This window comes from Salvelinus sp. IW2-2015, linkage group LG10, assembly GCF_002910315.2.
Source record: "Salvelinus sp. IW2-2015 linkage group LG10, ASM291031v2, whole genome shotgun sequence".
In the NCBI taxonomy this organism is placed as follows: Eukaryota; Metazoa; Chordata; class Actinopteri; order Salmoniformes; family Salmonidae; genus Salvelinus; species Salvelinus sp. IW2-2015.
In genome coordinates, this window is record NC_036850.1 from 20927176 (window position 1) to 20954680 (window position 27505).

Genomic DNA, 27505 nt, shown 5'->3' on the forward strand with positions numbered 1-27505 from the left:
ATACATAACTTTAACCCATTTTATAAGAGATTCCCCAAAATTGAAATATTCTAGGCATTTATATATAAACTCCAGTAGTACTTTATCAAAAGCCTCTTCAAAATCAGCTATGAAAACCGGGCCTGGTGTCCCCAATACTTCATAGTATTGTATTGTTTCCAGTACTTGTCTTATATTATCTCCAATGTATCGTCCATGTAAAAAACCTGTCTGATTAGGATGAATAATATCTGACAATACTTTTTTAAATTCTATGCGCCAAGCATTTTGCTAGGATTTTTGCATCACAACACTGAAGTGTAAGAGGTCTCCAATTTTGTCACATTCTGACCTTAGTTCCTTTGTTATGTCTTTATTTTAGTTTGGTCAGGGCGTGAGTTGGGGTGGGCATTCTATGTTGTTTTTCTATGTTTTGTTATATTTTCCTTTTCTATGTGTTTGGCCTAGTATGGTTCTCAATCAGAGGCAGGTGTCAGTCTTTGTCTCTGATTGGGAGCCATATTTAGGTAGCCTGTTTGTCATTGTGTGTTGTGGGTGATTATATTTTCTGCGCTGGTTTTTGTTTCACCGTACAGGAGTGTTCGTTTGTCGGTTTATTGTTTTTGTTCCGTGTTCATTTATTCGTATTAAAACAATATGGACACTTACCACGCTGCGCATTGGTCCTCCTCTTCTTCGAATCACAACGAGCGTTACAAATTTTTTAAATGGACTGGATCTTTATATATACCACTTGGGTCCTGTTTCAGTAATAATGATATCAGACCTTCTTGTTGCGTGTCTGATAATCTACCATTTATATAGGAGTGGTTAAAACACGCTAATAATGGTCCTTTGGGTATATAAAAAAAAGTTTTGTATACTTCCACTGGTATGCCATCCAGCCCTGGAGTTTTCCCATCATTAAAGGCCCCAATTGCATCAAGCAGTTCCTCCTCTGTAATTTGGCCTTCACATGAGTCTTTCTGTACAGATGTTAATTTTACATTATTATTAGGGAAAAAATCCATACAATTAGTTTCAGTTAGTGGAGATGGAGGAGCCTGAAATGAAAACATATTCTTAAAGTACTTTACTTCCTCTTTCAAAATATAATTTGGTGAATCATGCGTGACTCCATCATTTGTAACAAGTTTTAATAAAAAAAAATTGGTGGCATTTCTATATTGAAGATTGAAAAAGAATTTGGTGCATTTTCCCCCATATTCCATCCAGTTCGCTTTATTTTTATAATATATTACACTGGATCTTTCTTGAATAAGTTCCTCCATTTCTTTTTGTTTTTCCTCTAACTTATTCTGTGCCTCTATGGTACCGTTTTTATTGCTATCTAACTGTACTGTTAGTCCTTCAATTTCCTTTGTTAATATGGACTCTTTTGATCTAAATTGCTTTTGTTTTATAGATGAGTACTGAATTGTATGGCCTCTAAAGGCACACTTAAAAGTGTCCCATACAATADGGGGATCTGCTGTACCTATGTTATGTCTGAAAAAGTCAGTCATAAATTCTTCTGTCCTAGTTCTAAACAATTTATCATCTAGTAGGCTTTGATTAAATTTCCAATATCCTCGCCCACGTGGAAATTCTGTAAGAGTAATATATATGCCAATTATGTGATGATCCGACCGCATTCTGTCCCCTATCAACACTTTTTAAACTTTTGGTGCCAGAGAGAATGGTATAAGAAAGTAGTCAAGACGACTAGCTTGATTAAGCCTCCGCCATGTATATCTCACTAGGTCAGGGTATTTAAGTCTCCATATATCCACTAATTCCAATATATCCATGACATTCATAATTTCCTTAAGTGCCTGAGGGTGATAGTTTGTAGTGTGATTTCCTTTCCGGTCCATAGAGGTATTTAAGACCGTATTAAAATCTCCCACCATAATAATAGAGTCTAGTGTTGCTTGTAGAGTTGATAAATTCTTATATATATTTTCAAAGAAGCTTGGATCATCATTATTCGGACCATATAGGTTAATAAGCCATATCTGTTTATTGTCCAATAACATGTTTAAAATAATCCATCTACCTTGAGGATCTGCTTGGACAATTTGCACATTTGGATCAAAATTATTGTTAATTAAAACATCAGCTATATAGACACTCAATCATCATGTTACTTTTTACAGCTATATAGACACTCAATCATCATGTTACTTTTTAATGGTACGTTTACAAACATATTTTGATAAAAATAATTGAAAGTTGTGTCTCATTATGGTAAGTGGTGAAATAAGTATAGCCAGTTACAATTGTAATGGCCCAGCAGATAATAAGAAAAGACTATCAGTATTTACCTGGCTAAAAGAGAAAGAATATAATATCTATTGTTTACAGGAAACCCATTCAACAGTTTTAGATGAAGTTTTGTGGAAAAAGAACTGAGGGGGCAAAATATATTTCTCCCATGGGCAAAGAAATTCAAAAGGGGTGATGGTTTTAATTAACAATAATTTTGATCCAAATGTGCAAATTGTCCAAYCAGATCCTCAAGGTAGATGGATTAAAAAAGTAACATGATGATTGAGTGTCTATATAGTTGTACCATGATATTTGCATTGCTACTAAGTAAACCTCCAATTGGTCCCTACTATTCCACCCGCTAAAAGCCCTCCTCATCCCGAGTTGGGTTGTCATCCCAATGCCCGGCAGACCACCCTCGACCCCCTGTATCCCATAGCCCTGAACCGACTGGGCCCATCCTTTGAAAAGGGCACACGGTGCCATTTACCGAATTGAAGTAGATCAACTGCCAAATGCATTTCCATCGCCCTCACCTCGATTTGTATTATATATAGCTGTGGATCATCCTCTATTGTCCCTAACATCTTTTACTCCTTCGCAACAGTTGTGGGATACACACATACACCCACACAAACTCAACCCTTTCCCCCCACACAACCATAAGCTCACATTCTCAACAATTGCACCATCCCAGAGCCCAACTCAAGATAGGTCTTGATTTACAAATGCACTTACAGTTGCAGCTGCATGAGAAGGCCTGCAAGACCGTGCAAAAAATGGGCAGAAATTTAGAGATTTTATTAACCATTGTCACATCCTAGATGATGGAGGTCAAATGTACACCCTTTCCCTGAAACACCCATAATACGGTCACCCGTATTGACCATATTCCCAAGCATCTCCATGCAGTCAGACTTTGTGCCACCAGGGTCACAATAATATACCCCCTCTCTGAATGTCCGAGTGTGACCCCCTCCCCATGGGTTACTGCAGCTAGTGTTGCCAGCACTGCCACTGCCTGGGTTGGGTACCCTTCCCCAGATCTGTGCCTCGACACAATCTTGTCTCGGAGCCCTATGAATTCCTTCGACCTCATGGCTTGGATTTTTATCTGACATGCACTGTCAACTGTGGGACCTTATATAGACAGGTGTGTGCCTTTCCAAATCATGTCCAATCAATTGAATTTACCACAGGTTGACTCCAATCAAGTTGAAGAAACATCTCAAGGATGATCAATGGAAACAGGATGCACCTGAGCTCAATTAAGTCTCATAGCAAAGGGTCTGAATACGTATGTAATTAAGGTGTCTTTTTTTTTTTCTTCATGAGTGTCCAAAAATGTCTAAAAATCAGTTTTCACTGTCATTATGGGGTATTGTGTGTAGATTGCTGAGGATTTTTATTTAATCCATCTTAGAATAAGGCTGTAATGTAACAAAATATGGAAAAAGTCAAGAGGTCTGAATACTTTCCAAAGGCACTCTATTTTAATTTACTCAATCTTGGGCTTTATCTCAAAACACAATGAATACAGGCCATGACAAGACATTACATAGCAATTTTATTTCAATTGAATCAGCCTTTTACGGTAATAAATAATTTATAAAATCATACCCACACAAAATGTTTCAACAAAACAATACACAATTGTCAGTTTTCAATTCGACAGACATTTCTTTGCACTCCCTTTTCAGTTACACCATTCCATTTCCTGATTAAACAGCAGATAGCCTCCTATGATACAGTATATTCACAAATACTGAAAGTTCCCTTGAAAGTAGATTCATGCACACAACTTGTCTCACTGAAATCAAACAGAAAGGAAAAGACCCACAACAGCAGTAACTGTTAACCTGTCACCAAATGTCCAACCTTTTGGCAGGCTACTAAAGCAGGCTGAGTTGTGACGCACGCCTTGAATTCACAGTTGCTACTGTATGCCTTCATCCTGACCGGTGCCAACCCAAAAGTAAATGAAAGTCTACAGAGTAAATAAGGCAGCAGCCGCACCTCTCCAGTTTTCCTCTCATAGTGGTAGAGGCTGCTCCATCAGCAGAGGGAGCGTGGTGAGGCTGTGGTCAGGCCACAGAAAATGGATTTACTTTGTGTGTGTGTGTGTGGGGCGACAGACACCAGAAGAGCTTTTCCAAATATTCATGATACATTTCGATAACTCCCATCAGTTACAGACTACAAACTTGCTATGCTGGGTAGCCATTCTGAGTTCAAGTCGCCATCTATTGTGCAACTACAAGCACTTGAGGCTCATTATTACTCTTATTCATCCTGCAACATAACACAACAACATGATACAGCACTAGTTTATCATGACAGTACAGTATTAGCATACAAGCTGTCCAGCCTTTCCATATGAATGGTTAGGCACGAGGGCTTTGAGGCTGAGCAGTGACTGGAGACTGACAGTCTTCTGTGTTGTGTTGGTGGTGGTGAGGGGGATGCAAGGCTGATAAGCTGCTAGTTGAAGTCCAGGCAGAGTAATAACAGGGTAGATTGTCTCTGACGCCATAGCCTCCATTTCCAGGCTTTCTCATGTTTGTTGGGAAACAACAGCCGTGCGATGATTGAGACTTACGAGTATGGTGATGCGAGACTAATGAGGCCATGGTCTCGGATGCCTGAGGGATTCCTTAGCCTGACCCGTAGAGGTTCAGGAGGTCTGGTGCTCCGCAGGCACGATGGCCCTCTCTCTGGTTCCTACTGCCAGGCTGGCTCACTGCACACAGCATGCTGAGGAGGGCGAGCATCGACAGACAGATGTGTTAGAGACTGCATTATCATCATATAGACAWGGCTTACCTCAGTACTGATCTGTGAGTAGATTTCTGTTGAGTAATTAAGATTTCCAATGTATTCAATACACATGGCAATAAAAAMGTATAATGGRTGTATTACMGTCCTGTATTATGGGACKAGCTCAGAGACTGAGGCTGTGTACCAAATGGCACCCTACTCCCACATAACTCACTACTTTTGACCGGGCTGAACTATGTATGGAATAGGGTGGCATTTAGGATACCGATTGAGAGCATTAGGCCTAGACTTTACTGCTTTGTTTGTAGTTAGCGTAGTAGTAGTTTAAGGTCACCAGCCAGACAGTCTTGGGCGTTGCTGTGACCCCTCCAGCTGGAGAGCTGCCAACATGACATGGCTGACTGTGGCCACCGGTGTGTTAAAATAACAGCAACGTAACAAGCCATGTTTATGAAACCTGAATCTGTTCCAAATTCATTGAACCCCCTTTGAACATAATTCCTCTGGAATTTCTAACTCGAAACAGGATATTGTCTGGCTCTACTATATATCAACTAACTCCCTCCATCGCAGCTAGTGTGTGTGTTGTCCATGTGTGTGCGTTGTGCATGTGTGTGTGTGTGTTATGCATGTGTGTATGTTGTGACTGGGGGGGTTCTTCTTCTTGGTTAGAGCCAAGTCTCACTTTCACAAGGTGGGTTTTATAAGAGGTCAGAGAGCAGAGCAGCCCAGCGCTGTGCAAGACTGAGCTGAAATCAAAGATCCAGACGCTCCCACGGGGAGGCCAGCATGGTAAGAGAGCGGCTTGTGTTTAACTAGTGGTAAAACCTCCACTGAAGGGAAATTTCATTACAGCTTCAGGTGGCCATTTTTCACTTAACCCCTGGTATATCCCACTGACCAGTCTACATAGCTGCAAGCCCCTCTGCTGGGACATTCTGTGACGCACACCCCTACACCAGCACGTACACAATATCTAAGGGGAAATGTGAATACTATGCTACCCTCAACAGGACATACTCACGCAACTTCTCACAGATTCTGATAGGGCTCTCTATCCATTGACACGTCTTTTTGGTTCTCCAGCATCTGAAAGAACACACAAAAGATGATACGACTCAAAATCATGGACCAAAATGTTTTGCTTGGATTAAACACACTGAGATATAAATACAAACCTACAGGTTTATTATCTACTAAAGTCAAGTCATCGCTATTCCTACCTTGATCTTTCTTGAGGTATTCAGCTCGGGTCATTAGGCTCTTGATCTGCAAAGTGAGAGGTGTGTTTAGTATGTAATCCATCTCAGTCATCCACATTCTCCTTTCTATAACGTCTGGTGATGGTGATGATGAGGGTAGACCAAGGTGGATGGCTTCCTATAATGACCCTTTAAAAGACAGATCTGTTGTGGTAGAATAATCATCCTGACTGAGACAGAGGCGGCTGCATCCACCCAGACCCCAACATTTATATAGTACTCATAACTTAACCCCCCTTTCTACACTTTCGCAAGGCTTCAAATGTGTAGATCTGAGCATAATTATGCAAAATTACCACACCCCAAAGTAGATTACAAGCCGCAATAAGTCAATGTGGTATATGACCAACATCCAGGCTAGGCATGCATCTCTGACATCTGGCTGGCAGCTGTGTCTTATGACCCGTTGATGAGATGTTATCTAAGGATTTACATTGACACCTTGGAGTGCCCCAAGATACACCTATTAGAGAGCTTCGAGTTTTTATCACAATTCCACTATATCTTAACGCGCGTCAGTTATAACATCCTATGTGTGTAGTTTCCTCCCTTCCTCTAGTCAATGTATAGACGTAGCGTAGTTCCGACTTCCTTTATTTAAAGTATACCGTTAGAAATGTATCTGCTAGTGATATATTCTCGTGCCGTAACGGAGCATCTGTGGTATTTCAACTTCCCCAGCTATTATCGTGTTTCTTTTGTTCTTTCCATTACCGAGTTACCATTGCTCCCTTCTCTAAATTCGGGTTCTGTGTGTGTTTCTACACTTATTCGCGTAGAGCGTGTGCAACGGTGTGTTGTGTCGGTGTGAGCCTTTCCCTATGTGCAAGATTCCTTCCTCTGATACCACCTATTGATTCTCGTGTCGTCAACTTATGGAGTATGTGACGCCGGATGTCCTCGCAGAGTGCGTGGGCAATGTCGTAAAACTGCGTCCTAGCTTATTAGGCCGCTCGCCTTGCTCGCCCACACCGCTTTTTCAGTTGGTTTGCCTCTCCACACTTCTCAGTGCAAAACAAAACATATAAGGCCATTATCATCGCTCAAGATTCGCAGCTGCCCTGTGTGTTGTCATATGGCCACTCCAAATACACATTTGATCTATTTGTCGCTATGCCTAGTCCATCAAATCCATTATTTTTTCTCCTAGCAATACCTCTGTGAAACAGTAATCATGCTTATTGTTCTGGAGTTTGTCGCGATTAGTAGGGAAACCAGAAACACAAAGACCATATTGTGAACTTTCCTGACTGAATATGAAAAGTATTGTGATCAATGTAGAGACATGAAAAGTAACCTGTTGTCAATATATTCCCACATCAATTTCCTGCTAGAGCATAACATTTGATCGCCAATTCCGTCTATTCTATTTTTGCATGAAGAGAGTAGGCCAGTTACCCTCATTGCGTCAATAGAGCAGTTAAACAGCATACATTAAACACTTAACTCTCACATCCGACCACATAACCATGTCGAGATATGCATGTAAACCACCCTCCCGAAGCACTTTCACGTTGGTGAAGATTAGGTGTTCTTCAGCTTCGCAAGCATTCACCCCTCTCTATCATTACACTATCCAAACAGATTGGACGCTGGATTCATATAATAACTACTGGCCTCAAGTAATAGAGCCTAGATCTATCTTCAATATCTGTTATTAACACTATCGAGGCCATGACACTAACAGACGTACACTTGTATCCCTAAATAAAGGTGACAATCTCTTTGACATCTCCCAAATTGTGTAGCACAAGAGTGTCCGCAAATAACCATTATAGACTACTGCGTGCTGGGCTATTTATTAGGTCATGATCTCGTCTATGGTGAAACAGAGCAATGCATGTTATCTTTCACTAGCTCTGAGTGAAATCATATGACATAGGTTACGTTTGTACATATTAAAAAACGAGGACTATCATATTTAACATTCTACTGCTTGGAATTATGAGTACTTCTTTAGCGAGTGCTTTCATTAGTTATCACTCCAACAGCCAATTCTTTAAACACTAGTCTCGGTATATGTCTAGTTGTTGCCTTAGCGAAGTTATATTTGAAACTATCTACGCACATAACCTCTAACAAAGTACTCTGAATAGCGTTTTACATTCCTGCGTGTCAGAGATACTTAGAAACCAAGCGACCTCTCATTATTCACATCTGTAGCGGCTTGTATAATAGGCTACATGTATGACGGCTACATGGTGTTTATAATGGCGTACTATTGTTTGTACAGATGAACGTGGTACCTTCAGGCGTTTGGAAATTGCTCCCAAGGATGAACCAGACTTGTGGAGGTCTACAATTTTTTTTCTGAAGTCTTGGCTGATTATTTTTTATTTTCCGCATGATGTCAAGCAAAGAGGCACTGAGTTTGAAGGTAGGCCTTGAAATACATCCACAGGTACACCTCCAATTGACTCAAATGATGTCAATTAGCCTATCAGAAGCTTCTAAATCCATTACATAATTTCCTGGAATTTTCCAAGCTCTTTAAAGGCACAGTCAACTTAGTGTATGTAAACTTCTGACCCACTGGAATTGTGATACAGTGAATTATAAGTGAAATAATCTGTCTGTAAACAATTGTTGGAAAAATAACTTGCGTCATGCACAAAGTAGATGTCCTAACCGACTTGCCAAAACGATAGTTTGTTAACAAGAAATTTGTGGAGTGGTTGAAAAACGAGTTTTAATGACTACAACCTAAGTGTATGTAAACTTCCGACTTCAACTGTATATGATAAGCCCAGGCATATTGAACTGGGAATTACAGCCCTGAGTTAAGAAAGGCTGAACTGTGCTCTAGAGATGAACCAGCACACATGGAGACCATTCCTAGCTGCAGTCGGGGCTCTTTGCGTTCTCACACACATGCTTTCGATCTGCAGTCCTCACCAGCGTTCGATTATTATAGCCGCATCTGAATTTACTTAAGCCAAGCGCCCATAAAACTTCAAATAGGGAGGTCTATGAGCCCAGGTTTAAATCTCTCTCCCTCTGGGGTTTGTTGTTGAAACATTGTTGTGTGTTGTTGACCTGGTTGCTTGCAAAACATGAAAGAATAACTTTCCTTTACCACTGAATATTAATACAGTCAAACTAATTGAAGTAACTGTTGTAAGAGAATCCCTGCTGCAGTGTGTGCAAACCTGGTCAAGAACTACAGGAAACGTATGATCTCTGTAATTGCAAACAAAGGTTTCTCTACCAAATATTAAGTTCTGCTTTTCTGATGTATCAAATACTTATGTCATGCAATAAAATGCAAATGAATTACTTAAAAATCATACAATGTGATTTTCTGGACTTTTGTTTTAGATTCCGTCTCTCACAGTTGAAGTGTACCTATGATAAAAATTACAGACCTCTACATGCCTTGTAAGTAGGAAAACCTGCAAAATCGGCAGTGTATCAAATACTTGTTCTCCCCACTGTATATGTACACCAAACTGCAGTGTCACTGATCTATTACGTTCGTAGCTTTTATTCAGGGAAACATTCAGGTGACTACCAGAGAATACTCCTGGGTGTTGCGTCCCAGATATAGCTGTGCTTGTTTGGTCTCAGAGACCTGTTTGTTTGTATGTCTTCAGGTGCTCTGTGCTGTTACTCCTCACCCCCTTACCTCACATTCTCACCTAAACCCTCTCATCCACCTCAACCCCAGTAACTCACCTCACATTCTCACCTCAACCCTCTCATCCAACTCACCCCCAGTAACTCACCTAAACCCTCTCATCCACCTCACCCCCAGTAACTCACCTCACATTCTCACCTAAACCCTCTCATCCACCTCACCCCCAGTAACTCACCTCACCATGGAGCAGCTCTCTCCGGCGCCCCTGGGCTTCAGCTGGAAGACAGACATAGAGGGGGACAATCACCATGTTTGCACAAGAGTGGGTAATTTGCCGAGCCAGTTTGGTTGCGATAGCCCACTGAGGCTCAGGGGGAACCCTTGAAACTGAAGCAGCCTTTCTTCAATTAGCCTGCCTGAGGAGGAGAGGGGACCAGTTCTTCAGCAGCAAGGCATTCTGGGAAGGGAACGTAATCAACCATAGGCTATAGCGACACAAAAGGGACAATGTTTTCTCCCACAATCCCCTTGGTCTCGCTGACGTGCCACGGTCCCGTTCCCCCTGATCCATCATGATGATTTAACGACTCAAGCCGTCTCTTCTCTATTAAGACAGACAATAGTTTTTATTTGTTTCCAGTGTGTAATAACATTGAGAAATTAACTGTTGGGCTCTCAATGGAAACCAGATGGCAGCGAGCGGCTCTATACCACACACAGGGCGCTGGCACCAGGTCTCATACAAAGCTCAAAGCTACATCTGGCTCCAGCATCATCCCCATCCCGCCCGCCTGCCTCACCTCCCTCTGCCATTAGAACCATCTCCCAGATGAGGTCATGTGGAGTCAGGGCTAATAGAGACCAGGCCAAAGCCTAGAGGAGTCTAGTCCACATACAGACACTGAGCCAGAGCAGAGGCAGCCAGAGCGCRGAGGAGAGGAGACCATTATGGGCCACCACTGCCACCGTCTCTCTTTAATAACAATAACAGCCAGCCAAAGCTGAGGGCTGGAGACACAGCAGGCACTCAGGGCAGGCTCTGCTGCGGTCTCTGATGTAATAGCCTCTTAATTCTGGAGATTGAATTCCGGTGCTACTCCCGGACTCCCCGCAGGGTTGTAAAATCACACCTGTGTTTATTAGAGTCCATGCAGCAGACGCTGTATGTGGCATAGATGACTGACTCATTGTRTTCCCCATCTAAAGGACTAATATAGTCTATGTGGGATTTTCAGTGAGCAGACCTTACCTGCCAGGGCTAGCAGTAGTTCTCCCAGACTCTGCTGGTACAGAGCCAGTGTATCATGGTCCTCTATCCCATTCTCCTCCTGGAATGGAATACAAGTGTGTTATGAAAAGGGAAGATGTCCCACTATGGTATAGTAGTCCACTCTCAAGAAAGCCCCCAGATCCCATAGCTACAGCCTTCACTATAGCAGCAGCCTTCAATCCATCCTGCTGTAGACAGCATCTACAAGCCACTACCACCCTCCCAGCTCTCTCACTCCTCTCAGGCAGTCTCCCCAGAGCTCCATCATCATGCCCTGCCCTGCTCATGGTACCCAGTCCCCTCAGCTTACCATGGCGATGGCTGTAGATGCCAGCTCCAGAGCAGCCAGCACCCGTGGTTGGTCACGGGACATCTCTGAGAAGGGGACAGAGAGTGAGAGAGAGTAAGGGTTGGACCTGAGGCCTTCTCAGAACACCGCTTCTAGGTACTTTTCAATACCCAGTTACACTTGATAACGTGCTCCTTCTGAGTCTTATGAATGTGTTATCAAGTCCTTACGAAGGTTCCCTTCAAATAAAGTAGTGTTTAAATTAGGTCCTCTATACAAGGGTCATGAAATATGGTATCCATGATGTACAACGGGTAAAGTTAGCTGTATTACCTCTCAGGATGTCTCTGGTGGACTTGAACTGCTCAAAGCAGAGGCTGTTGTCTGCAGACACCAGAGCTTTCAGKCCCTCTGCCCTGGACACGTACTGACTAACCTGCAGTAGGGGTTTATATTGCTGTCATTCACTTCATTCTATGATGTCATCCATAGCATGTGTTTTTCATCCATGCCATATGTTATTCATTTTATTCAAATAATTTCAGTCCAGCCTTTGGGGTATGAAAATACAATAGACCAAATATACTTTGTGTACTCTGTACCTTTTTCCTGAGGGCATCTTTACGCAGTCTGTCTGTTTCATCTGGAAAGGGGAGAGAAGATACATTTCTTAGACAGTTACCAATAGTGTTCTGATAATGTCATCTCCAGTTCTGTGAGCTTGTATCACTTTTCAGTTGATGTTGGACTGTGGTACAGAATTAGACATTATATAGATGAGAGACCTGAGAGAAGTTGTTACTGTGGCAGATAGGGGCTGTGCATGTTGCTCTTACAGTGAATGGCAGGGACAAAGTGCTCCAGTGCGCTGCAGTACAGAGACAGGGCAGCTGATCTATCACCCTCCTGGTCCTTCTGAACAGCTTTCAGGACCAGATCCTTCTGCAAGAGGAGACAGACAGCGAGTCACACCAACACATCTAACTCTCTCTCACACACCTGCATGCACCRGCACACACACACCGCTTTCCCCAGGCTCTCTTCGTTGGGCATGTGCTCGAGGTCCACCCAGGGGTGGGAGAATAACTGAGTGAAGGTGAGGCGGGTGTCAGGGTCCCTGTCCAGCAGCCGCAGCAGTAAGTCCCTGCAGTTCCTGGACACTCTGGCCCCTGCAGGCAGCTGAGACACACAACACAACCAGAGGACCACAATGATTTTATAAGAAGTTGCAAAACATACATGGTGTTATCCTTGATGATTTTAAATGCAGCGTATCCACTTGTGGCTGGAGTTCTATTTTTTAAATTGTCTAATAAATTATTTCTATCTTCCAACTAATTACACTCTGTCCTGACCACTGGATTGAGGAGGAGACTGTAGAACCCACTCTGGCACAGGAGTGTCCACCCTGCGGTGGCAAATATACTCACAGGGGAAAGAATGATTCTTCTAACAGCAGTCACAGAATGAACAATCATTGCTACCACACGTAGATGCAACAGAGCTTACCTCGATGAGCTTGTCACTGCGGATCTTCTCCTCCAGTTCAGCATAGGATCTGGAGGCAAATGGTGCTCGGCCAAATAGTGTCTCTACATACAGAAGTAAGAACAACAAATAAATGATAAGAGTAAGTGAGAAAGCAATATAAACTTAAACCATCTTTGGCATTCAAAGCGGTAACGTTGAAGTTTGATGTCACTGAAATGTCTGGTTTGTGCTTAYGAAAGCATAGAGTGTTCTTGAGGGGATASTGTTCTATTTAATTGCACGAAGAGATGAGATAGTTATCCATTTAAATCTGTGCTCTTACCATACAGGATGACTCCCACAGACCAGAGGTCGACCCTMGAGTCATACTGCCGTCGACACACCATCTCAGGGGCCATGTAGAGAGGAGAGCCCCTCAGAGCACTCTGCTCATCCCACGGAGACATGTAACTCGCAAAGCCAAAATCTGACAACAGCATAGGGCAAAAATGTTTCAGTGCAAAGTGCACTAGACTAGTCTCCGTCAAGACTGTGATACACCTGGTAATATTTGGAGCAGCATTACAAAATCCTCTAAGCATAATTTAGTGGTGCAACTGTTGCATTCCATCATTTTAAATGTCACAACTGAAAAGTGCAGAGACGGTGCCACCAACAACCTCTGGCATATTGCCACTGCTATGATTTCGCAGCTATGATTCATAACACAGTCCCATGGTGATGAAATGCAAGAGATTAATAAAGATAGAAATGTGACCATAAGGAATACTGTATGTAAGTGTGATTTTGGCACTTGCCAGTGTGCTGTACCTGCTAGTTTAAGGACAGAACCACTGAGCAGAATGTTCTGGGGTTTCAGGTCCAGATGGGAGATGTTATGATTATGGAGAAACTGAAGAGCGCAGGCTGTTTTCAGACATGTAGCAAGAGAAGAGAGAGTAAGAGAGAGAGTGCCTTATTGGTGTTGGTCCCACCATTTTTTGTTATTTGTATACTTTGACAATGTAAGTAATTTAACTTGCCATGTCAATAAAGTCTACTGAATTTAATTGATTTAATTGGGAGAGAGAGAAAGAGAGTGGTAGAGAGAGAGAGAACTGCTCAACATCATTAAATAGTGCTCTAAATAATGTAGGTTACTTATACCCAACGCACCACTGACTCTGGTGTGACTCACCTATCTGCTGCAGGAAGAGCCGAGCCACCCTCTCAGGTAGCAAGCGCCTACTGTGGATGAAACGGGACAGGTCCCCACCAGAACACCACTCCAGGATCAGATAGATGTTRTCACTGTCCCACTGACCAATGGCYGAGAACAGGATRAGACTCAATTCACTCAGACAAGGATATGAAATGTAGCCTGCTGAGTCCCAGATCAGTTTGTGCTSTCTTGTCTGYSAAGCAATGTGGGAGTCAGGWTAGCCTYTATGAAATGTACTTATATGAGTGGGGATGGGCTGYWTAAATATTAAACTGATTGTAAACCTGYAAGTCCTTCAGCTGAACAATGTGAGGGTGGCGAACAGTTTTCAGGATCTCTATCTCAGTCAGCAGGTTCTCCATAGACACCTTGTTCAGACTCTTCTTCCCAACCACCTTCACTGCCACCACCTCCCGGTTGTCCCCCTGTACACACAGATCCAGAAGACTGAACAATGCTCTAGTCTGGGACATGACATCAGTTTGMAWGRCAGGCTACAGYGCCAGTRTCAAAACTSTCATTTCTATTAYGGAAGTTGCTACTATTTACTTGTATTGTTTATGCAAGTAGTTGTGCTTATAGGCTAGCTAGTAGCTAGCTAACTCGGTCTGCAACGAATGGCGTACCTTTCTGTAGGCTTTGTAAACTGTCGCATAGGTGCCACTGCCCAGCCTCTCAGTGAGAATGAAATCAGCCAGTTTCGGTGGGGTGAAGCTCGAAGCCATGATGATGATGTTCACAGTTGCATCAAAGTTGCTGTGGACCCCTTCACTGCTGCAAAGTGCACTAGAACATATATAGAGGAAGTTAGTCTCTTTCATTCAAATATAGCTACAAAATAAATGCTTAACGTTACATCTGACCAGACTGAAGTGAAACAGGAACGTCTACAATAATGGCTGTTGCAGTTAGGTGCTAGCTAGTACAGTACTACATAGGATATATATTGAGCTGACTTATATTATTATTATTTTTAAACTCATCCCATCTTCTATACTTCTCAGAAATGTGTATATTTAGACAAATATTTACCGTCATTCATGTATAAATACTGCCGAATATGCAGAATGATTCTTCTTCTTCAAAGTTGTATTGACAGACTACACCTATTGGTGTATTGCCGCCACCTACTGTTCAGGGTATTGAAACCAAAAAWATTTCAATTTCAGGAAAGGGGCCGACATAAAACAAAAATCTAACAACCGTCCCACTCCTTCAGTTACATTCAAATCACARCCATACACACACTCAGGTGCCTGTGAGTTGCAGAATGATTGTTTACATTGCTAGCTAGCTCCACTGTGAACGTGCTGTCGTCGTCAGCTGATCAAAACACGTCGATGCTCCAAACCATGTTACATTTTTCTACTGCCCTCTACCGGTTTTATATGTAATACTCGGCCTTATCTGTAAAGGCAATCCAGAGAAGACAATCTCACATTTATTGAAATAGTAATCAGTCCTTGCTACAGTAAAACTCTTGCTATGTATGTGGCTTTTACAATAGCAGCATCAAGCTGACATGAACTGATTGTTAAAATGTGAAAGTTACAACACAAAACTAAAGCACAAGAGGGCGCTATGACTCCATTCCCATTCACTGTTGATGACAGGAAGACCCTATTCCCAGTTGCTGATGAAAGAGAATAGTAATTTAAAGATGGCGGAGTGCATGGCAGCACGTTTGACCGCGCAAGAGAACCAGATAGAGCTTCTCACTCGGGAATTTAGCCTCCTACGAGACGGGCTAAATGGTGGTCCAGAGGTCGCCAGCATTCTCGCCAGTTCTCCGGAGCTGGAGAGCTTACGGAGCGAGAATGAGAAGCTCAAATTTCGTCTCGTGCACCTCCGCCAGGGTCTCCAGGAAGAACTCGCCCTGGAGGGACAGGGCAAGGGGGGCACCAACAAAGGCCAGGAGAAGAAGACAGGGAAAGAACAACAACAGCCAAATAACCGCAATTATGATAATAATAAGGTAGCTAGCTAACCACCTTAGTGCATGTAAATTGTGTGGCTGTTGTATGTGACCTGTAGCTTGCTGTCCTAGTCCAGCCAGTAGCTTCCATGGCTACAGTCATAATTATGCCTAAACCCCGCCCATTTATACAATTATCTTAACATTTGATTTTTAACCTAACCACGCTGCCAACCTTTTGCCTAACCCTCCCCTGCCCCTGGTCTCGAAATAGGTTMACAGCTCTGGGTGTAGTCCCCTGAACATGCTTATGGAATATCATATGGATATAAGACAACAGTTATTTATTGTGGTTTACACTAAGTGGAATGTCAATGACAATATTTGCATGTTTTTGCTCACCTATAAACCAAACGTTTGATTTTTAACCTCTGTGCAGGCAGAAACCCATGAGACCAAACCTGTTGTTGATAAGAACAACAAGGAGAAGCCAGAGAAGGCACAGGGAGGGGGTGGTGGCAGAGAGGTAATGATTAGGAACATTACCTCCCAAAGGTRCAATATCCCATACATCTATTCTAGAAGTCCCATGCATGCAATCAAGCGCTCCTTCAAAGTTGTGCAATATCCTTACCAATACCCAAATAATTCCCCCCAGTTTCTTTCCATAAGTTCCTATAAATCACCATGTTASTCTTTCCAGCTGAAACCGTGGCCTGGCTACATCTCAGAGCGCATGCAGCTGTATGAGGAGCTGAAAAAGGAGAGCGATGCCCTMCTGGCCAGGAGAGCTGCAGACAGCCAGCCCATCACTGTGGAGCTGCCAGATGGACGCAGGGTGGAGGGTCAGGCCTGGGTCACTACTCCCTACCAGCTGGCCTGTGGCATCAGGTGAGGGATCTGGAGCTTATCTTGGACCATAATATCCCTGTCCCATATCTTTTTGAGCTGTGCAGTCAACTCCTATGGCCATTGTCATGGCAAAACATTCATAGAAGTTGGCAGCATAGACAAATCTGGAACCAGGTTAGGAGGATCATGATGTTACTGGGAGACATTAGTTGCACCCCTCTGTCTTTGCCATTGTTTGTATCAGCACATGAGCACTATGTGGTGATGGTGGTATATCTTATTTCTCTCAGTCAGGGCTTGGCTGACAATGCAGTGATTTCCCGGGTGAACGGGGACCTGTGGGACCTGGATAGACCTCTGGAGAAGAGCTGCTCACTGGAGATCCTGCGCTTTGACAATGATGATGCCCAGGCTGTGAGTATAATGTGCCCTCTGGGCTATCATACTCTCTAATCTCTATAGRCTTTGTTCTTGGAGGTAGTAACAGAGATGTTTGCYCTCCTTGTTTCAGGTGTACTGGCACTCCAGTGCTCACATCCTTGGTGAGGCCATGGAGCYTTTCTATGGAGGCTGTCTGTGTTATGGACCACCCATTGAGAATGGCTTCTACTATGACATGTTCCTCGATGGACCCCAGTAAGCATCTATCATTGTTAAGAAAAAARAAGCTTCRAGTCTCCTTTATAAAGTAATGAGCAGAAATGATACAGAGCTGGTGTAGTGAGTAGCCTATGACAGGTGTGTTGTTACTGAGGGTTCTGTTTGACCTGTGTCCTSTCCTGGCCAGGGGTGTGTCGAGTACAGAGTTTGAGTACCTGGAGGCGCTGTGCAAGTCTGTGGTGAAGGAGAAACAGCCCTTCGAGAGGCTGGAGGTCAGCAAGGAGACCCTACTGAAGATGTTCAAGGTGAGAGGAGAGGATCTCTACACTACATTGGCATCTCTCCACCCTCTGGTGAAAGATTGTAGCTCGATTATATAATGTTTTATAGATGTTTCTTGTTCATTTGGGTTGTGAGTAGATCAGCAGAAATTGGTATTTATTTTTTTCCCAATCTGTTTGCATCCATATTTTCAGTACAACAAATTCAAGTGTCGCATTCTGAATGAGAAAGTCACCACACCCACTACAACAGTCTACAGGTAAGCAGCTCTTGATGTTTAGTTGTAAATCACAGAATATTATTTGGTGTACAGCAAATATTCAGTAAGACTGGTTTAACATGTTGGTGAATTTGAAGAACAGAAATAGGACTGCACTCCAGTAAATAAACTTAAATTGACATTTTTATCGCTGCACAAACGTTTCGGGTATGAGCCCTTCAGCGTGCAAGGCAATAGCAATCAATGTCACACCAACAAGACCACACAGGTGGGCATAATTATAAATTCAGCCAGTATTGGCCCAATCAAGAGATCCCAGCAGAGGGAGCTGTGGGGGAAACATGACAATCAAATAAAGATCTATAGACACACAATACAAATACATGATGTCATTACCTAAATATTTGGCATATTTATAACCTAGTACAAAAAAAAACAAGATAAAGACCATTCCTGCTAGGGATAGAGTGGTCAAGCGGTCTATCCAATATGTCTTTCATTGGAGAGGTAATTGATCCCTATCTCCTATCCTATGTGGCGCTTTCACCAATTCAATGCCCATATAACGTAAGGCACTTAGTTCATGATTATGGCTGTTGAAATTTCTGGCAACAGGTAATTTTTTTCTCTCCATGGTTGCGAATGGAGCTCTTATGCTCACATATCCTTGTCTTAAGTTCCTGTTTGGTCTTACCCACAACATTAAAGTCACAGGAACACACTTAAGTAGATATACAACATATTTTGTGTTACATGTTATTCTACCTCAAACCTTTATCCTCCCACTCGAATGGGGATGGATAAGAGAGTTCCCTCTGATCATGGCATAACAGTGGACAGTTGTGACAAGGAAACTGCCATCAGGAATGATAGACATGAAATGCAATGCTTTTTTTATTAGGCAAATCTGACCGTACTAAACAATCCCGTAAATTTGAGTGTCTCTTATAGCAAAACCTCGGGAGGGATTCAAATGCTTTACCAAAGCTGGGGTCGCTGTGTAATATGTGACAATGTCTATTAACCACTTCCTTGATCGACCTTGAAATGGAACTGAAAGTGGACACAAAAGTTAAGAGGGAGGAGAGGGATTCCTTTGACGTGGTTGCAATAATGCATTCCACTCAGTTTGTCTTAACGGAATTGTCCAATAATTCTTCTTTATACCCTCTTGTTTTGAATCCTTCACATAAATCTTTGGAATGTACATCAAATTCTAAATCAGTCACAAATGTGCCTAATGCGAAGGATTTGTCTATAATATATTATGGTAAACTGCTTTTTGAATGAATTTGAAGACCCTCACTGGTCCATGCCCTGCTAAAATGAGTTATCTACTGTTTTAGATGTGGGCCTCTGATTGACCTGTGTCGTGGGCCCCATGTAAGACACACAGGAAAGATTAAAGCCTTGAAGATCTACAAGGTATGTGATGCACACACAGACTACAATATCCAATCACTTCTTAAGGTGAAAAACAATGTCATAGTATCTCCTCTCCACTCCTTTCCTGTAATATCGACAGAACTCTTCTACGTACTGGGAGGGCCGTTCGGACATGGAGACCCTGCAACGTATCTACGGCATCTCCTTCCCAGACTCCAAGATGCTGAAGGAGTGGGAACGCTTTCAGGAGGAGGCTAGGAACAGAGACCATCGGAAGATTGGAAAGGTCAGTCTTCACTGTGGGGGGGTCACTTTGGGGGTTGACTGAGGAAGACGACTAGTTGGTTTAGGTGTTTGGTTTTCTAAACACAGCCATTGAAATAGACCCTCAATTAATATAATGATATAATATGTTCATATATACTGAACAAAAATATAAATGCAACAATTTCAAAGTTATTGTTGAATTACATTTCATATAAGGAAATCGGTCAATTGAAATAATTGAATTATGTCCTAATCTATGGATTTCACATGACTGGGCAGGGGCGCAGCCATGGGTGTGACTGGGAGGGCAGAGGTCCACGAACTGGCCCAGCCATCAAAATATTTTTTTCCCCACAAAAGGGCTTCATTACAGACAAATACTTTTTGGGGATATTTTATTTCAACTCATGAAATATAGGACCAGCACTTTACATGTTGCGTTTTTATATTTTTGTTCTGTTTATTTTAGCGGTCACTTTTATCCAAAGTGAGTTACAGAACTYTGACAAATCACTGTAATTTACTCTGTATTTTATAAACAGACCTAAAGGCGTCAGCAAGCTTCAGTTCGCCTGGTGGCTAGACCTTCGCTTGGATAATTAGAAAAAGTGGAAATAGTACTGTTTGGCCATTTTGAGACTCCGTAGCCAGTATACACCTCAAAATAGTCAGAATTAATCTAAGAAAATTAATTAACAGATTTCTTTAGTTTTTACGTTTTTGCCGAGGAGATCTTAGTCGCGCAATTTTACATCTAACTAAGATGCTTTGGTGCAGTATTTCTCAATTAAAAAATGTACATGAAAACGAGTCATCTCTAGTTGAATGACAACAAAGACTTTATTGAAGAATCCCTAAAGTTGACCACTCATGGACGAAGGGGCGTATACTTTGGCTTTCGAAGTTCGGCTGCCCTCGAAAAAATGTTGTGTGCCCAAACAGCCGAAAAAACCCTTACCGAAGTCCAAAACGAACAAAAACATAATGTCTTCATAATATATGCACAAACTCTTCGGAACTGTTTAGACTGGGAAGTATGTGGACGCTTTAAGCTCTGTGTGCTTACTGTTGTTGCTTGGTTGTTCCTGTGGGGGGTGCTGTGTGTCTAACTGCATGATGTATCAGTGAGTCATACTATGTGAGCTCCAGCTGGTCCTCAGGCAGGCTGGATCTATCCTCCCTGCGGGAGACACAGATGGCAGCAACCCCACGGCCCAGCCACAACTGATTACAACACAACACTGATCTCTATATTAAACTATGGACTCACTGCTGCTTTTATTTTCATTGTTGTTATCCAGGGGGACAAAGTCTAAAGTCATTTTTAAACATGTTACTCCTATGATGGTGTGATCCTTTTCATTTAGAAGTTGAAGGTTTAGAAGTAGAGGACATGTCTGTGGGTGTCGTTCATGGACAGATTTGCTGTCGTTTGATTTAACATGTTCCCCACAGAGAGGAGGAGCTGCCTCACTATCTGTAACTGTCAATCTGTGAAGTCTTTGAGCTTACACTATGTCTCTACTGTACAACAGGAACAGGAACTGTTTTTTTTCCATGACCTGAGCCCTGGCAGCTGCTTCTTCCTCCCGCGTGGAGCCTACCTGTACAACACACTCACTGACTTCATCAGGGTAAGACGAGACCAACCAGCCTCAACCACCTACACCTGATCACAGRCAAAAGGCAGAGAAGCAATCRGTCCATCTTCTGCCAAMATACAACAATACCCACCTGTAGAATTCACAATTACAGCATGTTCATGGACTACTTTGGTGCTTTATAACCATAGTAACCGAAAGAATGCTGAAGTTAAGTACCACTCAGTCTTGCTGTGATCTGGTGAATGTGCTTTGCAGGAGGAATACTGTAGAAGAGGTTTTCAGGAGGTGGCCTCTCCTAACATCTATAACAGTAAGCTGTGGGAGACTTCAGGCCACTGGCAGCACTACAGCGACAACATGTACTCCTTCCCAGTGGAGCAGGACAACTTTGCACTGAAGCCCATGAACTGTCCCGGACACTGGTAGGTACATTCGTTGGTTATTGGGACGATTTCCCGGACACGTGTCAAGCCTGGTCCTGGACAAAAACAACAACTCCGTGGCCTTGTGGTTAGTGCCCTCCCTGAGATTGGAAGGTTCAGTTTAATCCCCGGGCCAAGTTATACCAAAAACTGTAAAAATGGGACCCAATGTGTCTGCTTGGAACTCAGCATTAGGAGATAAATTGGGGGTAAGGCCCCGCCATAGACTAGCGTAGTCTCCATTGCGTGTACTTCTACATCAAGCTGCCTCAATATCGCAATATCTATCAGGGAAATATCCATGGCTATAATAGCTACAAACCTTTAATTACATTGATTTCTCCTGCAGAAACAGGAGATGCAAGGCTACTTGATTACTTACTAGACTAAAAACCATGCTCAATGGAGAATATCCAATGAAATAACTTTACTACAATACTAGGCTTAACCTTTGTCTGGGAAAGGTGTTATGTTATTGTTATTGGTTAATATGAAGATATGATGGTTTATAAGGAAGGGACTTTCAAAGCATTTATGTAACCTTAACTACTACCATTGCTTCAACTGCATATCTTCTCATTCATCACCCTCTTTTTCCATCTACCTTCTTCTCCTGGATCCTCTTCTTCCTCAGTCTGATGTTCAGCCACAGACCTCGGTCGTGGAGGGAGCTGCCTCTGAGACTGGCTGATTTCGGGGTGCTCCATAGGAACGAGCTATCAGGGACACTCACCGGCCTTACGAGGGTGCGCCGCTTCCAACAGGATGATGCTCACATCTTCTGCACCATGGAACAGGTAGGTGACCAGACCAGCTATGGATATTGAAGAGGAACATCTTATTAAAGTAGCTACGTACCAGGGTTGGGGTCAATTTCAAATCAGGAAGTAAATGGACTGTTCCAATTTTCATAATTTCTTCTTGAAATGGAATTGACCCTATCCCTGCTGGGTACTTAACCTCATCGCCATTCAGATGACCCTCTGTATTCCCTTTCTCTCTCCTGCAGATTGAGTCTGAGATGAAGGGCTGTCTGGACTTCCTCCGCTGTGTCTATGACGTCTTTGGCTTCTCTTTCCAGCTGCACCTTTCAACCCGTCCAGAGAAGTACCTAGGAGATATCGCTGTCTGGAACCAGGCTGAGAAGGTACAATTAAACATGCGTGTSCATAAAATATTATTGAAATGTCGCGTAAGGAAACACAATTTTTAAGAAAGAATGACTTGCACGAAATGAACCAGGATATATTTTAATTGTATGTTAATTGATTCCCTCTGTTTGAAAGCAACTGGAGAACAGCCTGAATGAGTTTGGGGAACCATGGAAACTAAACCCCGGAGACGGTGCTTTCTATGGACCCAAGGTTTGTATTACAGCAGCTGATATTTCCTTGCTATATATTTTTTTTACCCCTGCAATTAAATAAGGTCTAGAATTCTCAGGAAATCAATTTAATTAAAGGTTTGTACTTGTTATAGCCATGGATATTTCCCTGAAAGATATTGCATTTCCCCTTCAGTTAAATAAGGTCTAAAACTCTCAGGAAGGAAAACCATGTAATACTTTTGTTGTGCCATTTCAGATTGACATTAAGATCAAAGATGCTATTGGCCGGTATCATCAATGTGCAACCATTCAGCTGGACTTCCAGCTTCCCATCCGCTTTAACCTGACCTTTGTAGGGTGAGTGAGTCACCTAATCAAACTAGTCGTGACACAGTGCTGAGTCTGTATCCTGTTATAGGAAGCAAGATTAGTCATTAATCCCTCCTTCAATACGAGTTCTCACCTGAATACTTTGTACTAGACAGTTGATTTAAAAGTCCTTTAAAGTTGGATTTTTAATGAGGTAGAGAACATTATGAAGCTCTGTAAACAACTGTATAAATTATTTTCAAAAATATGTTTGACCGGTAAGACATCTCGATGAGACTAACTTCTACAAATAAGGTTGAATAAATAATGGTTAAATACGTAGTTATATTTGAGCATGAAGTGGTGCTGTGACTGATATTGATGTTGAATCCTGTGACATGCAGGAAGGACGGGGATGACAAAGCGAGACCGGTCATCATCCACCGGGCCATTCTGGGCTCTGTGGAGAGGATGATAGCCATCCTCACTGAGAACTACGCWGGGAAATGGTGAGTAGCAAAGAGGACCAATGAATTTGTTGAGTGTTACATAAGATGCAATCATAGACTGGAAAATAAGTCATGTATATAGATGTTTTTTCTGCCCTTAAATGTCTTAATTATGTGTATATATAGTGTTTTTATTTGCTACTTATCCAGCCCATATTGTGTTTCTTCTCCAGGCCCCTCTGGCTGTCCCCACGTCAGGTGATGTTTGTACCTGTCAACCCTACCTGTGAAGAATATGCCAGGAGGGTAATCCGAGCCTTCTATTTCTCAAACTTGTCTTCCTTTCATATTTCTACCGTTTATGATCAGGGCCGGATTAAGAAATCATAGGCCATCCCCCTTCCCGGCACATCATTTTCTGTAAACAAATCTGTGTGCCAAGATGCAAATTCAATGCGTGGGAAATTTAGTGTTGAAGAAAAAGCCTCTTTATAATAAAGTCAGAACGTTTGTCACGTGGCATAGGCTACAATTGAGCAGAGTTGTTTTTAGAATTTCCATACAGTGATTTAAAAAATACAAAATAATTCAGGGTCCTTAAAAATCGTCCTTTTAGAAGACAGCGGAATCTTTTTTAATACCACACAAATGACCAAAATGAGTGGCTACTCTGACAAACTGAGATCAATCTGGTKTTGAATTCAAACAATAACCCAGGCCAGTGAAGCGACACATTGGAGGAAATAAATAAATAAAGTAGGCTTCTAAATAACATGTCCAGTGACTCAACTAATGAAGATTAAACCATAAGCTACTCACGGTGATTGGCTATTGCCATGACGAGCACATCGGCTATCTCAAGATGAGCTACTTTGAAAAACAGTGCTGCTGTTCACAAACAATTAGGAGTTGTTGAGAATCATTTATTTCTATTGGTTCTACAGATTAGTCTTCTCTTTTCAGCAGTAGGCAAACTGTACGTTTTTCCAGCAATTGTATTTTGAAATCTGCAAAAGGCAAACCGACAGCTGCAACCAACCATAGAAATATAATCCATAGATGGCAGTTCCCATTAGTCAGAACTGGCATCCATTGCTAGTGTACCCATGAGTTTAACAGTCAAATTGCCAGGGTAAGAGGTTACAAAGCCCTTCTATGGATTATATTCTATGGCCACAATGCAAAAAGCTGTATATTTGGTGCGCATGCTGTCCAAACTGCAGCCTTCCTGACTGTAGGCATACCGGTAAATACCAAAATAAAGGAAACACTTCAGTAAACAAGGGATTCATAGTATATGATATGGTGTGGGGTGCAGTTTCTTGGCATGMTTTAGGTCCACTTGTAAAATCTATGCCAAGGCGCATTGAAGCTGTTCTGGCAGCTCATGGTGGCGCAACACACTTAAGACACTTTATGTTGGTGTTTCCTTTATTTTGGCATGTGATAAAAATAAATACTGTTATTTTTTTTTAACTATTGATCCTCTATGGCTAAATTATGCTCTGGTGTATTTTAAAACATTGAGAGCAGCTCCTGTGGTTGGATAAAGTATAATTTAAAGAAAGAAAAAATAGGGGCGTGGACCAGTCAGTATCTGGTGTGACCACCATTTGCCTCATCCAGTGCGACACATCTCCTTTGCATAGAGTTAATCAGGCAGTTGATTGTGGCCTGTGGAATGTTGTCCCAGTCCTCTTCAATGGCTGTGCGAAGTTGTGGGATCTGGAACACTGTCGTACACATAGATCCAGAGCATCTCATACATGCTCAGTGGGTGAGTATGCAGGCCATGGAAGGCCTTTTGTCCCCAGTACAAGGTGGACCTGTGTAATGATCATGCTGTTTAATCAGCTTCTGTCAGGTGGATCAATTATCTTGGCAAAGGATAAATACTAACAGGGATGTACAAAATTTGAGAGAAACTTTTTGTGCGTATGGAAAATGTCTTGATCTTTTATTTCAGCTCGTGAAACATGGGACCAGCACTTTATATGTAGCGTCTTGTATTTTTCTTCAGTGTGATTAATTTTTTTTTTTTTTTAAGACTATTACGGGCTTGGGCCCTGCCCTGACTCACGCAATTGACCAGTCACATTTATTTATTTATGCAGTTACCCAATAAAGGCAGGGTCCCCCAGTTACCCACATGGGCCCCTTACCACGTCTCCCATCTGATGATTAGCAGAGCGGCAGCAGCAGGCTGTCAACACTTATTGAGAGCGGGCTGATGAGTCCTATTGTGGTTGTAGTAAATATTTTTACAAAATTATGCATGTATAATATATTCAGTATATTTTCTTCGTTTTTAAAAAAATATATATTTGCCTCTTGGGCCCCAGGGGCTTCAGCCCCGGGAAGCCCCTGAATTAAGCTGGCCCTGTTCATGATGCTGCACATTCATCATTGTCTATCATTATATAAACCTGCATGTCTGTTGCCAGTTCCATTTTATCAGTTCATCTTTGTCATTTTTTATGAATTTGTTTTTACTGAGTGGTAATTCTGTCGTTCAGATGTGTAAACAGTTTGTGGAGGCTGGATTCATGGCAGACGCTGATGTCGACTCCAGTTGCCTCRTAAACAAGAAGATCCGCAATGCCCAGTTAGCCCAGTACAACTTCATCCTGGGTAAGAAGGATTACTATAGTAGATTTCTTTTGCCATTCATAAATCCCCTCAAATATTTTCAGATTTTTTTTCAGCTGCCAAAAACACGATTGTACTCATCACTACTGAAATGTTGTTGAAAATGTGAATGTGTTAGGGCAGCTGTGTGTGTTGTGATTTGGCAGTGTGGGGACTGTGAGCTGCTTTGTGTCTTGGCAGTGGTCGGTGAGAAAGAGAAGCTGACTAACAGCGTGAACGTACGTACGAGGGACAACAAGGTTCATGGAGAGCTGTCTGTTTCTGAGGTGCTGGCTCGCCTGACCCTGTTGAAAGAGTCACGCTGCCGGAATGCTGAGGAGGAGTTCTGAGGAGAGATGGGGTGTTTCATGACAGATAATTTTCTTTCACAAAAGAAGAACAAAATAGACATTTTATGTGAATGCAAGAGGTCTGTGTTGGAAGTATAAACATGGAAAGGGGTAGATCAAATGTATTGACATGTTTGAAAATATAAAATATTTTCTACTCACTTGACGGACCCTTTCTGTATTTTGAGTAGTTTAATATGTATGTTTCTTTGATTGTCTAATCAATTTGAAAGAATAGTGCAGGAAGTGAGAGACAATATTGGGGATCATGTATTTGGTACAGTAGTGCAGGGTTTCCTAAACTTGTTTTTTTGCCCTAGCACCACACAGCTGATTCAAATAAGTTGGTTATTTGAATCAGCTGTGTAGTGCTGTGGCAAAAACCAAAACGTGCACCCATGGGGTGTAGTGTATGAAAGACCATGCAAGAATATATATATTTTTTAACACTAATCTGAAGGATAGAATGTGGATGAAAGAAGATGTCATGAGAATGTTATTTATTGGGTTGTTGAAAGGTTGCAATGTAAGCCAAATAACACTTTTGGGAAATATTAAATAAAATCATGAAGTAGCTCTGTCCTCTTGTTGGATTGTATCTTGGAATAAAATATTGCCTCAACGTATTGCCTCCCCTTCATAATCGTATTATTCATTGGAGATTAAAGTAATTTTTATTATTCATCTGACAAAAAAAACACATTTGACCCTGTTGAGTTCTCTGCTCTTGAATAATCTTGACGTCAAGAAGTAAATTCATGCGTCCCCTTTAAATC

General features: G+C 42.1%; 2 protein-coding genes and 1 long non-coding RNA gene across 5 annotated transcripts; 1 reads left to right on the forward strand and 2 right to left on the reverse strand.

Moving 5' to 3' along the window:
• Positions 1-3796: 3796 nt before the first annotated feature.
• Positions 3797-6119, reverse strand: LOC139028327 (uncharacterized). Its single transcript, XR_011480508.1, has 2 exons — positions 6055-6119; positions 3797-5004 (listed from the first exon to the last, which is right to left on the reverse strand). It is a non-coding gene; the product is annotated as an uncharacterized lncRNA (long non-coding RNA).
• A 33-nt stretch (positions 6120-6152) lies between these two features.
• LOC111969146 (serine/threonine-protein kinase ULK3) lies at positions 6153-15506 on the reverse strand. The gene is made up of 16 exons (XM_070445483.1): positions 15151-15506; positions 14745-14904; positions 14403-14543; positions 14095-14215; positions 13728-13823; positions 13240-13383; positions 12936-13018; positions 12450-12605; positions 12263-12368; positions 12029-12069; positions 11760-11862; positions 11448-11512; positions 11117-11195; positions 10103-10143; positions 6252-6297; positions 6153-6172 (listed from the first exon to the last, which is right to left on the reverse strand). Exons 2-16 carry the CDS (start codon positions 14841-14843, stop codon positions 6153-6155), a joined length of 1341 nt encoding a protein of 446 aa, XP_070301584.1. The 5' UTR covers positions 14844-14904; positions 15151-15506.
• A 233-nt stretch (positions 15507-15739) lies between these two features.
• Positions 15740-27355, forward strand: LOC111969513 (threonine--tRNA ligase 1, cytoplasmic). 3 transcript variants are annotated; one of them, XM_023995691.2, is made up of 19 exons: positions 15740-16093; positions 16473-16559; positions 16737-16924; positions 17176-17299; positions 17397-17521; positions 17673-17790; positions 17962-18026; positions 19334-19412; positions 19513-19659; positions 21176-21274; positions 21500-21666; positions 22301-22463; positions 22676-22813; positions 22953-23030; positions 23250-23350; positions 23707-23811; positions 23985-24057; positions 26268-26382; positions 26581-27355. In XM_023995691.2, exons 1-19 carry the CDS (start codon positions 15755-15757, stop codon positions 26727-26729), a joined length of 2460 nt encoding a protein of 819 aa, XP_023851459.1. In that variant the 5' UTR covers positions 15740-15754; the 3' UTR covers positions 26730-27355. The 3 variants fall into 3 exon arrangements, with proteins under 3 accessions (XP_023851459.1, XP_070301566.1, XP_023851460.1); XM_070445465.1 differs by having other exon boundaries at positions 15751-16093; positions 26547-26620; XM_023995692.2 differs by lacking the exon at positions 16473-16559 and having other exon boundaries at positions 15751-16093.
• Positions 27356-27505: the final 150 nt, after the last annotated feature.